We start from the raw sequence: 13,122 nt of genomic DNA on the forward strand, positions 1-13,122 counted from the left end.
AATGCCAGACCAAGTCGCATTGTCCGTTCTATGTAATATATCTGCAAAATATGATTTAATATGCGCAGTCATGGAACGCCCGCCGCCTGCGCATGTAGTTTGTCATAGGACGTGCGATGTTCCTTCTTGAACCCATTATTATTGTTATTTTCGAGGTGGATTGCTGATGGTCTATCGATACTGCCGTTCAAAGGAAAATAGAGGAAGATTGGACTCCAAATTCAACGTGGAAAAAGGATAGGTTGTGAGTCACCCCGGAGGCCAGATGCACAGACCCCCCCCCCCCCCCCCCGGGGGCCCGGACCCCCAGAAGGGCTCGGTTAAGGCTGCGAGGTCCAAACCCGGGTACCCCAATGGGCTAGCGCGTCTTAAATTAGTATGGTAAGCTTTTGATCGCGTTTTCATAAATAGGGGGCCATTTGGGGCTCTTTCGCCCCCTGTTCTTGTGATGAAAATATTTTCCGTCTAATCCGTCGCTCGCTTTTATCATTCGTTTCAAACTTCATATTGATCATGGCGCGATTTCCCGTTGTTTTTGTCCTCTTCGCCCTCCTGGCCGCTCCTCTAGTAACTGCATTCAACCAAACATTGGAATTAGAGAACTCGAATTGCGATGTGAGTAAATATTTCGCATTAGCATGCTTCACTTTCAAATAATCCTTCCAATAAGAGCTTGAAAACTAATATATTTATTTTACCAGAACAACTGCTACTTCGACAGCTTCCCCGGTGGATCCTGCACGAACGATGCGGCATGCATGTGTGACAAGCAGCAGTACCGCGAGGCGTACTTCTGCTGCATGAAAGATTGCAATCCCAATGTCATGCCTGGTAAGTTTGATGATTTTGATTTTGATTTTGATTCCCATTGTTTCTCATATTCGCCAACTGGATCAAAAATCACAGCTAATGAACTTCATAAATATAGATTCCATTACCCGGCAGCACAGGGAATGTAAAGCCAGAAACATGGATTTTACCTTCGATGCAGAAGCTCGTTGCGGTGTCAAGCTGACTAAATCCGACGGTTTCCTGGTAGCGGCTGCTACTACTACTTCTACTACTACTTCTACTACTACTGCCGGCGATCCTACCACCACTGGTGACTCCAAGTCCTCAACAGCGTCCGCTTCTACTACTTCAGCGGCCTCTTTGACGGCTAGCCAAGAGGCTTCTTCTACAGGAAGCCAAACCAGCTCAGGCAGTTCGACGCCTACTCCTACCAATGGCACGTCAGGAAAGGGAGCCATCTGCAACATTGCCATGATTATAGTTGCTGTAGCTGCTGTAGTATTGTTTTGAGACAATGTATTAAATACCATCCTGTGGGGAAACCTTTAATAATGACTTAGTGAAACTCTGCGTAGAACCCTCCCAAATTGAGTGCTCCAGCGGGACCAGTTGGTCTTTTAAATCTAGGGAATACAATCTAAGTGAACAAAGACTAGTATGCATTGACGCAGAGGATAAAGGACGACCAAAGAAGCAAGAAGGAAGGGTGGGAGAGCGAGATCGATTCCATCTACCTGGCCCCATTACGTCGATACCTCAGTCAACTTTCAGAATGTATCTCAAGATGGTACTTGTGTATCCTTATGACCCTCAGCGTAGCGTTACCAATATGCCGTTCCGCTCAAATGTTGAGCTCCCGATGAGCCTCAGTCTGATCCAGAAGGAAAAGAAAGTAGACCTTCTCCATACCGTCTGCCAGGTTAAGATAAGCATACACGAATGCAACAAAGAGCATGCAGGTTGGGTTGCCTTCGACGGCGCACATGAACTGAGGAAACTCTATCCTAGGAGTGATCTCAAAGCCTTAATCGAGCATGTCTTGCAACGCACCTCGGAAGCGGCGCACAAACGTTTCCTGGCTCTCGAGCCACAGGTTGACATAGCGCATGGCAATCCACTTACCCCACTGGTTGCTGAGGTTTCCAGGTGTTGTACCCTCGCAGTACATATCTTTTAGCTTGAGCCAAACGTCTCTCGCGTTGTGCATACCATCGATCTCACGGCCTGTGTCGGGATTGAGAGTACGGCGCAGATAGACTAGGACCCGTATATTGGTTTGTTCTATAGATCGTATACTAGTATAAATGTTAGTACTATCCTCAGTATCTTAAAAAATTATAGGATTAAAGACTAGGTCTTTATAATTATAAACTAATAATATATTAAATAACTAAATAATAGTTAATACTTTATAAGAATCTGTATCTAAAAACGTATATATATAATTTAGCTTAGTCTAAATAATGTACTTATTTATTAAGGCTTACCCGCTACGCCGCGAAAACAAACTTGTCTATCCTCGGAATGACGTATCATTTCACTCGGTGCTCCAGTGGGACCAGTTTGTCATTCCAATAAGTGTAGGAATGCAAGAGGCGAAGTTTGAAGGATCGGGACCTGCTCAAACAGTGGGTTAGCTAAGTTACGTTACCAACTCAACGGAAAGTTTCACCTTCACTTCTAGCCATCGTTGAATCTGATCTAGTGGTAGCCATAGTTGGGCTTTCAAAGGAGTGATTGGATGCAGAAGAGACTTTCTTGCCCGGCCACTAGTGAAGGACATGATAATAGGGAGATGTGAGGAAGGTTTAGGGGTAAAGAAAATGAGAAATGGGAAGTGAAAGTCAACAACAGGTGAAGGTGAGAGATGTAAAATGTCAAGATAGCTTGAAAAAAATCCCAACAGAGGACAACAAAGGAATTCGATATCACCGAACTCTCCTCCTTTGTAACTCAATAGGACCAAGTCTTATATAGTATTTAATATAAAGTAATATTTTACCGTTAATTATATAAGTTAGGGTAGGATATGACGAGGGAGAAGTGAAGAAGATGGAAGAAGGGGAAGAATGGAGGGTAAATCTCCATATTCTCAGCACTTGAACTTAGCTTCTTCATCCAATGCAATAAATAATTGAGTTGTGAGCGCCAAACAAGTGAGGATGTGTATTTTATGGGACTTTGGAGTAGCACGTGCCAGGTAATCATGGTTTGCTTTTGTTACATCCTTTTTTGAGGACGAAGCGACACGTCCACACGGTCACCTTCGACCACTCTCGTCTTCCACGGCTTTCACCTCACTGCTCTCATCCTGATTTTACTATACACAACCACCAGACGTCTCCCACTTGATAACCTGTGGATGTGTCTAATCTACCGCGAGTTTCATGATATCGAAGACATTCAAGCCATGACCACACAACTTTCCCAAATTGACAATCTTCTTGTCGACCCCGATCCCTCTAAGCGAATAATTGGAAACCCCGATGGTTAACTATACTTTCACGACTCGAGAAGCTTGAAGACCTAGTTGAATCGGAGAAAAAGAAGCGTGAAGAAGACAAGAAAAAGACCGATAAGAATATCTAAGTACTTGGGCAACAGGTTGCCAAGTCACAGCGGCTTGATATACTGAGAGGCAGTTGAAAGTTAGTAAAGCTGAAATCCCTATATCATTTTAGTCAAAGAGCTCACGCACCTGCACTATTGTCCGAACTACATTACCTATATGACCAAAATCATTTTTCATATCCTCTATGCTCGCCGATCGAACCCACGTGCCATGATCCCAACTATCGCTGAGTTTAAACAGGCCCATGTTTACTTATTTCGCACGCATGATCGGGTAGGTAACCACATAGCCACCTTCTCCCATGTACATGGTTGCATTGCGAGCGCGGCGCTCGCCGACAGCTTCAATCACAGTGCCAATATCTAGCATGGCCCGGTATACGTCCATACCACTATGCTGGAGCCGGATCTGCTCTCCCAGCAACATCCATTGTCTGACCCGTGAGTAAATGCCGTGGCAAACAATCACGACATTGGCGATTGTCGATGACCCATCTTCAACATGTAGACTAATGCCCTGGGCCGTCTCTTACGTCTCATCAGACTCTTGTCTCAGTGCACCTTTGCTGGTGGCAGGCAATCGATTAAGGCCCCAAGTGTCCATGACGCACGGATGTCTGTCCCAGGGCTTTTGCTTTGGGGTTTGTCATGACCTCACCACACTTGTCCGGGGTAGTTCAGACGAGCTCAAACCATGTCTGACAGAATTTTTCAAAGTCCGGGCTATCGTCGTGTGTGGTCACCAGGGCGTCATATGCTTTGCTGATGCTGGTGTCGATAAAGTAAAGGGCAAGGTGGGCGGCAGCATCCATCGAGATACCAACGCCGGTGCGCTTAACGGGAACATTGTTCCGGAGTAGGCCCAGAGCCAAGGTGAGCCCACCACTCCAGCCCCGGTGATGGTTATGCTGAACTGCCGGTTGGGGAAGTCGATCAAGCCCATTTCTCGTTAAACATATTCCTGGGAAGTGGGAGCAAAATGGGAGAGAGGGGAGAAATAATGTTTTCTGGACGCAGTGGATAATCCCAGAGGACGTATCTAGCGGGACTGGAAACTTTCAAAAAAAGAAAAGGAAAGAGTTGACGAGGCGATGGGCTGCAGAGTGAATGATCCACTTCAGCTGTCTTTGGGCACTATTGTGACACATCATCTTTTCTTGGTTTTGTCTGTATTTCAATTACCAAGTTTGAGGATCTACATTGCACCAGCTGCTAATACGACTGACATGTTCACAATACGAAATAATGTGGCCCCACTGGCCATCAGGGATCAGAGATGTCGATACGCTCATTCTGAGGATCTTGGTATGAACCATTGGCATTCCACACTGGCAATCCGCGCAACAGCTGCCGGTTGACCCCTTTAATTTCAGCATCTTTGGCATCTTTGTTTTTCACTCTGAACTTGACCACCATCCTCTACTCTGTTCCGCTCTCTTCCTGCCGTCCTTCTTGTGACAGCTAATCGTTTTCCCCGCTCTGATAACTCAAAACTACCATGGAACAGTCCATTGCCTCATGGGAGAGGTTTCTGGGGGAAAATGAAAAGGTTGAGTTTGTCTGGCTGCAGTTTCTTTCCTACACGTCGAATGCCCTCGTCCGCATTGTCCCCCGAACCAAATTTGGGGACATGCTCAATGAAGGACAGTTCCTTACCATGACCAAGTCTATCCTTCACCTCCTTCCTGGAGATCGCCTTGCCGAGGGGGCCAGTCCCTCCGGTAAGCTCCACCTTCGTCCCGATTTTAGCACGGCCTACTGCCAAGCTGGCTCGAATGGCAGTCGCGCGGTTGTTGCCGTGGATTGTGTAGACGAGAACGGGGTTCCAATCGCGGAATGTGCGCGGTCAAAATTACGGGAGCTACACCAGATCCTTAAGCGGGAGATGGGATGTGGCCTGTTGGTTGGGTTCGAGGTGGAGGTCATGTTTCTACGACCCAGACAGGAAGGTGGAGTCACCACCGACTACGAGCCCGTGAATTTGCAGCATGCGTTTACTAGCATGACTCCAGAAGATCGTACCTATCTCGGTCTGATCGAGGCCGTTGCCCGAGCCTTGTCCACAGTCGGCATCGCCTTGGAGCAGTTCCACGCCGAGGCAGGCCCTGGTCAATGGGAATTCGTGCTACCACCCGCAGAGCCACTGCGGGCGATTGACATATTGCTACGGGCTCGCGAGACTATCATGAATGTCGCCCAAACATTCGGATTACGAGCGACGGTCTCAACACAACCCATTCCTGAGCAAGCGTGCAACGGGGCCCACGTACATTTGTCCGTCAACGCGCTGACCAAAGACAACAGTCTTGGGTCTGAGGACTTGGTACAGAAGGCAGAGTCCTTTTTTGCAGGAATCGTGCGGCATCTGCCTGCCATCCTGGCCTTTTCACTGCCCAGCGACATCAGCTATGGGCGCATCGCAACTGGGATCTGGAGTGGAGGCGAGTATGCCGCGTGGGGCTGGGAAAATAAGGAGGTCGCGCTGCGGCGGATTCAGAACAACCGGTTCGAAATCAAATTGGTGGATGGCCTCGCGAACCCGTATTTGGTATTGTGTGCACTACTCAGCGCTGGGATTAGCGGGATGCGAGAAAAATTACCGCTCACAGGAGGAAACTGTGCCAAGGCCGCCGCTCGCTTGTCCGCCGAGGAGCGAGAGGCCCTAGGAGTCAAAGATCTGTTGCCCACCACGCTGGACGCAAGCATGGCGGCCCTAGAAGGAGATCGTCAGATGCAAGATGTGATGGGACCGGTCATTGTTTCGTCGTACCTCTCCTTGAAGAGAGGCGAGGCAGGGTTCCTTCGTGCGATGGATGACGATCAGCGAAGGATTTGGCTGATTGCAAGATACTAGCCCGTGTACCTTCAGACTAGCTTGGCATACTTACTAACTTAGCATGCTAGCTTAGCTGGCGCCGCCTGGAACTTTTCAAGTCGGGTCATTGATCATTGATGTGGAGAGTTGGCCTCCCGGTACCACAGATCCTCGTCGTGAGCCACCATACGCTATCCTCGTTGGGCTTGATGAATCTACTGGCCGTGGCGTTCGACCCCAAATCTCCCCAGCGGTCCCAGTTCTCTGCTCTACCTGTGAGCTTTTCATCGGCACTACGCAGTGTACCCGAACCCAGTTTTCCTTGGTACTGTCATATGCTATCACTATGCATAAGGCGCAGAGTATCAGCGTGGACCGGGCGGTCCTTAATATTTCTGAGAAGCCCCACTCTCCGGGGCTTTATTACGTGGCCGTGTCTCGTGTACCGACCCTAGACGGTATCCTCTTCGAGGAGACTTTCGGTTTTAACAGGATCCAACCCGAGAGGCCTACGCCCGCCAACAATGCTCCTACGTCTCACAGACCGTAACCGTTGCTTATAACAGAAAACATAAATAAAGTTGTTGAAACTCTACGAACCAAAAAGTTTCGACTCGACTCTGAGATGGTTGCCCTGACAGTAATGCCGTTTGGTATCCCCGATGAAGCAGCTTGCACACTTTGGACGGTCCGAGGCGGGTACGGCGATACAGTGGAGAAGATCGCCGGAGCTATCCGAAGCCAGTTCAGTGGGGCTAAGGAGGAGGAGGCCGAGGCCTTTTTCAGCACAGTGGCAGTTAAGAGTGTCTCCAGAATGATATTCCGAACGGACAATTTGTTGTCGATTTGAGAAGCCCCGTGGCTCGGACGTAGATGATTTTGTGCTTCTCCGCGTTGAAAACAAGTTTGCCGTGCATATCAATGACCTGGACCTTTCTTGACTATTGTTCGGTTCAACAGCTTGGAAGTTCCCATTAAGATATATACTTCGTACGCCAAGCTTAGTAGAGGACCAAATAAACAAACCCCAAACGTAAGATCAGATGATTTCTTTTTTATCTCCAACTCCGTTCATATGATTCATAGCACAATTTCAGCCATTCTATGAAGCTTGTATATCATGTTCAGTTCGCAATGACCAACAAAGCTGTGACATGCTTTTTTAGTATCTGTAGCTAGTTGCGGGATGCATTGTTGACAGTAAACACTGCCTTCCATTGAATTCTCCACCCTACCCTAGTTGTGCACATACGTAGTAGGTTCTATATTGTAGCCTTTCTCTATGCTTATCAGAAACTTAGTAGGCCAAAAACTACCAAAAAAAAAAGAGTCCAAAGATTTTTAGGGCTGGGATATCCCTAGGAATCCGAAGTCGGGGCATAAAAATGAATTGATTCCCGAAAAAGCAACTATCCAAGAGAAAGCTAATGAGCTAAAAGCCTGATGAACCGGATCATGAACAAAGTATCGGTACACATCTTTGCCCCATGGAAATTTAGCAGGTCCATAACAATAGCCCTTCCAACAAAACTTTGCCAAAACCAAGTGGACATTTAGCATGAAGCCACTGCAGGGCTTTCTCATGCTTAGGAAACAGTGATGGATGAAGATCCACTGCTCTGGTATCCCTCGGTGTTGACAATCTGGTAGTTGTGCGAGCCGAGACTCATTCCAAGAGAAGCCCAAGCGTTGAAGTGGTTGGCAGTGGTGACTGTTCCGCTGGTGCGCTTAGTCCGGCGGATGGACCAATACTGGTCGAAGGTCGCGGTTCCTGAGATGGAAGGCTGGTTTACCTGCTTGTGGGTATAGATATCGTAGACAGATCCATCACTAGTCACGGTTCCCTTGAAGGTCAAGCTGCTGCCGGGGTTGTAGGTGCCATAGCTTTCCAGGATGTAATATTCGACGAGGGGGCTAGTGGTCCACCCGTAGACAGCGAGGTAAGCATTACCGGAGGGATTGAAAGAGCCGGAAAAGTTGATGTTTCTAACACAGCGTACTTGTAAGTATATTAGCAAGAGAAAAATAGGTGGACTCGACTTACCGGGAGCTTCCAGTAGCCCAGCCCTTGCCAGAGGTGAAAGATCCGCAGTTGGTCCAGCTGACGCTGTATTGACCCGAAGCGCCGTTGGTGTAGGAGACACTGCCACCTCCATTGGTCCAGAAAGAATAGAAGTAGCCGTTGTTGGTTCCTTGCTCGCTCGTGGTAATCGCTCGCTTTTCCAGCTCACTGGGACGCGCAAAGGCAGTCACAGCAGCACAAGCAGCCACAAAGAGGCTTGAGAAAGAGACCATGATGAAGGGCTAGATGCCGTTTGTAGTTGAGGAAGACGAATGAATTGAAGTGTGTTGTTTTGTGAAAGAGAATTAGTTCCGGAGAAGACCTTCCTTTTATATTGACAGGAGGATGTGGGGCGTGTTTCCAAATAGTTTCATGTCCTGGATGTCCTGATTCAATTTAGCCAGCGACCCATTTATCCCGTACTCACCTGTCTCAATTGCACCCGTGGACTAATCATACTCCGTACACGGCCCATGTTTCCTTTCCTACCAAGTCTTAGCGGTAGCCCATCACATCATCAACTAGATCCCTGTATCGTTCAACCAGCCTAATATCTAATTTATCAGTGACTGAAGCTAAGGGGCTTACAGCCGGACACTTGAGGCGGCTAAACTTCGCCGCCAAAAGAAAACAAGAATGATGAAGAATTCAGCCACAGACACAGGTGCAAATGCGGGGAAATTCATCACGGCTGTAATGGGTGTAGCTTGGCTCAGCCCAGGCTAAACCTAAGATCAGGCAGTTCGAAAGCCGGCAAAACAAAGGTTACATGATCCTTTTTCCCGACAACTTCAATCATCAGCCCTGGAGAGCAGTCGACATAAAGCCAGCAAAAGCGTGACCAGCTGGCCGATCGATCCATGGATGGATCAGCGGATGTTTATTTCAACCGGATCTTGGCGAGTGGGTATCTTCCTCCAGGGCTGCGTAGCTGGTGTGGGTAGGTAGGTAAGCAGGCAGGTCTATATCTACCACGTCTGATGTTTGAAGCCAGCTCAACACAATTCGTGATCGAGACTTGGTTTGCTCAAAATATGTCTCGATAAAATGGCCCACTGTCGTCGCTAAATGCAATATCACGCGCGTCTGGAGTTCAGTCTGATGTTTCCGCCGTGATGATACGATTAATCAATCTACTAGCCGTTTGGTCCAGATCTGTGTCTTCCAACCCTCCTGTTAGTGTCAATTCTCAATTAATTTCTCGAAGGACCAAAGAACACGTGCCAAGAATGATCGAAGAATGGGGAAGGTCACGTGGGGTTTGGGCTTGGCAAGCAGAATTCAAAAGGGTATGCCAGACGCATTTATCGCAGATGCAGATGCCCCATCAGAACACTATCAATGTGCTGTTAAGTACAAGACCCCATGAGCTTGTTGAGTACTACCAGGAATATTTCCATCGCCGCTGATTAATATTAGCTCCCTATGTAGCACGATTATCTATGCCTTGCATCGGCGACCAGACCTACTCGGCCTGGGCTTAGGCTAGATTTTGATCTGTGTGGTACAGTACCCCACAAATAAGCCTCCCACCCGGCTTGCTTAAGGCTTGGAACTTATCTCATCTTCTGAGATATTTGGGATCACAAGACTCGCAAACTACAAGGGGGTTTGCAGTGTTTGGGGAAGTGTGAGCATGACCCTATTGGCACTCAAGTGATTTCACGCAACTTTTGCAGATGAGAAGGAATATTTCTCGAATGTTCTGGGCGAATTGGAGAGAGTGATGAGGTCATTCTAGCCTCGCGCCCAGTGCATGGTTGTCCTGCGCATGACGCATGACCATTTTTGTTGCTACACTGTTATAGAATGTTTCAAACCTCAGGCGTCAATATCAACAAACAGTTAGAGCTCAAGTCTGCATTTGGCTACATGTATGAACGAAGCATTCATGAAACTCAATTTCGAGTACCCAGTATCTCTCTGCCATTCACCATGTCATGTATTTAAACGTCATTGTGGAAATCCATAACTCAGGTTATAGGGGGTTTTCGCCTTCACACATAACTTCCGGTATGTCTCAGTGTGACCCACATTCTCGCGAGAAAAGGTTATATGCACAACCTAATCTGCTTCGAGATTGAATCAAGGCACCATTGCAGACCGTGAGCTTTGCCACGGGTACTCCGGAGCATCTGCCCATACTTGAGACTGTTGCAAGGGGCTACATGTATGTATGCTGCAATGCGCCCTTCTCGGCACCTCTGTCTCAACGATAACATGGCCCCACCCCACCGTGCCAATCCTTTCCTTGGACTAGCGAGTGCTTGGCATCATTTGTGGACTTCAGTGCACCGATACAGGCTAATCGTCACGCGAGCAATCCTCGGTACCCCAAAAGATGCTCTGGCCACATTCCACTCTGTCTGCAACATGACCGATATCAAGCGGCGAGACCTTGCGGCTCATTCTTGATTATTGATGAATCGAATATATTTTCCTCTATGGCTATTCCAAGGTTAAACTATATACAAATAAGCTTAACCAACTGTCTCGTGCCTGTTAACCAACCGTGGACCGATCGACGGTGGTAAAGGCTATTGTTAGCACGCAGAGATCACTATGTGCACGGTGGTCTAACCCCTTTGGGGATAATATCCCTTGGCACTCGCTTTTCAATACAAGTGCCATTTATTATTGTACCACTAGTAATGACACAGTGCTCGCTTCAAGCCTCATGCATTAACCTTACAAACACAATCATTAACATAGAGGTTTATTGTAGCAGTATCATGTGGCCTAGGCTATAAAGAAGACCATATAGTGATAATGTACCATCAATATAAATGGCAGTTGTATTGAAAAGTCCATGCCAAGTGATACTAACCCTAAAAGCGTTAGATTGGTGTGCCAATAGTGATTTCCGCTGTGCCAAATGGGTTTTGCCTTTCTCGCCATTTTGCTTGATATTTTTGCATCTATCAACATGAGGACAGCTCTTGTCAAGAAGGTGCTTGGCTTGCAAGATCCTCCCAATCTACACAATAAGAGTGCACTACCTCATGAGTCAGATCCAACTGTTCGAGAATGGTTAAGCGAAGGCATTCCCTCCAGACAGCAAACTGGACAATATTTTGTGAGGTTATTGCCCTTCATAAAATGGATTCAACACTATAACTTCCAATGGTTTCTGGGAGATTTGGTTGCAGGTAAGTGCCTTTGTTGACTTGAGTCCTGCCCCTGCTAATTGTCCTAGGAATAACGGTTGGGGCTGTCGTGGTCCCGCAGAGTATGGGATACGCCAAACTGGCGAATCTTCCTGTGCAATATGGACTCTATACTTCTTTCATCGGCGTTGTTATCTACTGGTTCTTTGCAACGTCCAAAGATATCACAATCGGAGTAAGCTACCCAGGTGGTGTCTTATCCGGTACTTGCATGGGCTAACAGATCAACTGGGCAGCCCGTAGCTACCATGTCAACAGTCCTCGGCGGCATTGTCAGCGATGTTCAAAAGGTCCACCCGGAGATCTCAGGTCCGGAAATCGCTTTATCAATCAGCATACTTTGCGGAGGCATAATCGCTTTTATGGGCTTTGCACGACTAGGTTTCATCATTGACTTTATCCCGGTTCCTGCAATCACAGCTTTCATGGTCGGCTCTGCTATAAGTATCTGTTCGGGACAAGTCAAGGGACTGCTGGGCCAGACAGGGGACTTTGCCACGAGCACTCCATCATATCGAATAATCATCGACACGCTGAGGTATCTTCCCACCGCGCAAGGATACGACGCTGCCATGGGTCTTACCGCGCTAGCGCTTTTATACTCCCTCCGATCAGGCTTCAACTATGGTGCTAGGAAGAAGCCACGCTTTGCCAAGGTCTTCTTCTTCCTTGGTGCTTTGCGCACAGTCTTCATCATCGCTCTTTATGCTCTTATCAGTCTTGGCGTGAACCACCATCGCCGCGACAGCCCCGCCTTTGCTTTGGTTGGAAACGTGCCGAAGGGTTTTGACCGAGCGGGTGTCCCGGTACTCAAAGGCGATGTAATCAAGCTATTCGTCTCCCAACTACCCGCATGCGTGATCTGTCTCCTCATCGAGCACATTGCAGTCGCGAAAACATTCGGCCGTGTCAATAACTACACGATCGACCCCTCGCAAGAGCTTATCGCCATCGGCATCACCAACCTTCTCGGTCCCTTCCTCGGCGCCTTCCCAGCGACAGGTGCTTTCTCGCGCTCGGCCATTCAATCCAAATCGGGGGCACGCTCCCCCTTCACCGGTATCATCACCGCCATAGTCGTCCTGATCGCCATGTACACTTTGACCTCCGGCCTCTACTATATCCCCAAAGCAACACTATCAGCCGTGATCATCCACGCAGTTGGAGATCTGATCGTTCCACCCAACACCATCTACCAATTCTGGCTCATCGCACCCCTAGATGCAGTGATCTTCGCCGTGGGTCTAATCGTGGCGTTGTTCAGCACAGTCCCAAACAGCATCTACGCAACCGTCTGCATCTCCGTGGCCGTCCTATTATTCCGGCACGCAAAGGCACCAGGCCAATTCCTAGGACAGGCCTGGATAAGCGACGAAAACAACCAAATCCCTCTCTTCCTACCCGTGGATGAACCAAAAGCAGACCCATCCATCAAAATCGAGAGACCGCGCCCAGGCGTCTTCCTCTACCGCTTCTCTGAAGGCTTCAACTACCCCAACGCAAGCCACTACTTCGACACCCTCGTCCAAACAATTTACCAGCACACCCGCGGGACGAATGCGGAGATATATGCGAAAAAGGGCGATCGTCCCTGGAATGAGCCGGTCTCTTCCAGCGCAGATGATTCCCATCTGCCGATACTCCGAGCTGTCATTCTTGACTTCTCGGCTGTCAATAATGTCGACGTGACCTGTATCCAGAGTTTGATGGATATA

At 48.2% G+C, this 13,122-nt stretch overlaps 8 protein-coding genes across 8 annotated transcripts; 6 read left to right on the forward strand and 2 right to left on the reverse strand.

Moving 5' to 3' along the window:
- Nucleotides 1-476: 476 nt before the first annotated feature.
- N7471_009104 (uncharacterized protein) lies at nt 477-1,363 on the forward strand. The gene is made up of 3 exons (XM_057281823.1): nt 477-615; nt 702-831; nt 929-1,363. Exons 1-3 carry the CDS (start codon nt 514-516, stop codon nt 1,300-1,302), a joined length of 606 nt encoding a protein of 201 aa, XP_057132706.1. The 5' UTR covers nt 477-513; the 3' UTR covers nt 1,303-1,363.
- A 270-nt stretch (nt 1,364-1,633) lies between these two features.
- N7471_009105 (uncharacterized protein) lies at nt 1,634-1,960 on the reverse strand (the record flags this gene model as incomplete). Its single annotated transcript, XM_057281824.1, has 2 exons — nt 1,634-1,791; nt 1,843-1,960. 2 exons carry the CDS (start codon nt 1,958-1,960, stop codon nt 1,634-1,636), a joined length of 276 nt encoding a protein of 91 aa, XP_057132707.1.
- A 1,797-nt stretch (nt 1,961-3,757) lies between these two features.
- Nucleotides 3,758-4,223, forward strand: N7471_009106 (uncharacterized protein; the record flags this gene model as incomplete). Its single annotated transcript, XM_057281825.1, has 2 exons — nt 3,758-3,804; nt 3,872-4,223. The coding sequence occupies 2 exons, from the start codon at nt 3,758-3,760 to the stop codon at nt 4,221-4,223; spliced, it is 399 nt and encodes a 132-aa protein (XP_057132708.1).
- Nucleotides 4,224-4,861: 638 nt separating this feature from the next.
- N7471_009107 (FluG family protein) lies at nt 4,862-6,217 on the forward strand (the record flags this gene model as incomplete). The annotated part of the gene is made up of 1 exon (XM_057281826.1): nt 4,862-6,217. One exon carries the CDS (start codon nt 4,862-4,864, stop codon nt 6,215-6,217), a length of 1,356 nt encoding a protein of 451 aa, XP_057132709.1.
- A 307-nt stretch (nt 6,218-6,524) lies between these two features.
- On the forward strand, nt 6,525-6,728 carry N7471_009108 (uncharacterized protein; the record flags this gene model as incomplete). Its single annotated transcript, XM_057281827.1, has 1 exon — nt 6,525-6,728. The coding sequence occupies one exon, from the start codon at nt 6,525-6,527 to the stop codon at nt 6,726-6,728; it is 204 nt and encodes a 67-aa protein (XP_057132710.1).
- Nucleotides 6,729-6,821: 93 nt separating this feature from the next.
- On the forward strand, nt 6,822-7,028 carry N7471_009109 (uncharacterized protein; the record flags this gene model as incomplete). The annotated part of the gene is made up of 1 exon (XM_057281828.1): nt 6,822-7,028. One exon carries the CDS (start codon nt 6,822-6,824, stop codon nt 7,026-7,028), a length of 207 nt encoding a protein of 68 aa, XP_057132711.1.
- Nucleotides 7,029-7,764: 736 nt separating this feature from the next.
- Nucleotides 7,765-8,473, reverse strand: N7471_009110 (glycoside hydrolase family 11 protein; the record flags this gene model as incomplete). Its single annotated transcript, XM_057281829.1, has 2 exons — nt 7,765-8,164; nt 8,223-8,473. 2 exons carry the CDS (start codon nt 8,471-8,473, stop codon nt 7,765-7,767), a joined length of 651 nt encoding a protein of 216 aa, XP_057132712.1.
- A 1,987-nt stretch (nt 8,474-10,460) lies between these two features.
- On the forward strand, nt 10,461-10,655 carry N7471_009111 (uncharacterized protein; the record flags this gene model as incomplete). Its single annotated transcript, XM_057281830.1, has 1 exon — nt 10,461-10,655. The coding sequence occupies one exon, from the start codon at nt 10,461-10,463 to the stop codon at nt 10,653-10,655; it is 195 nt and encodes a 64-aa protein (XP_057132713.1).
- Between the last annotated feature and the right edge of the window lie 2,467 nt (nt 10,656-13,122).

Source organism: Penicillium samsonianum (assembly GCF_028829775.1).
Source record: "Penicillium samsonianum strain IBT 33392 chromosome Unknown utg000005l_segment0_segment0, whole genome shotgun sequence".
NCBI lineage: Eukaryota > Fungi > Ascomycota > Eurotiomycetes > Eurotiales > Aspergillaceae > Penicillium > Penicillium samsonianum.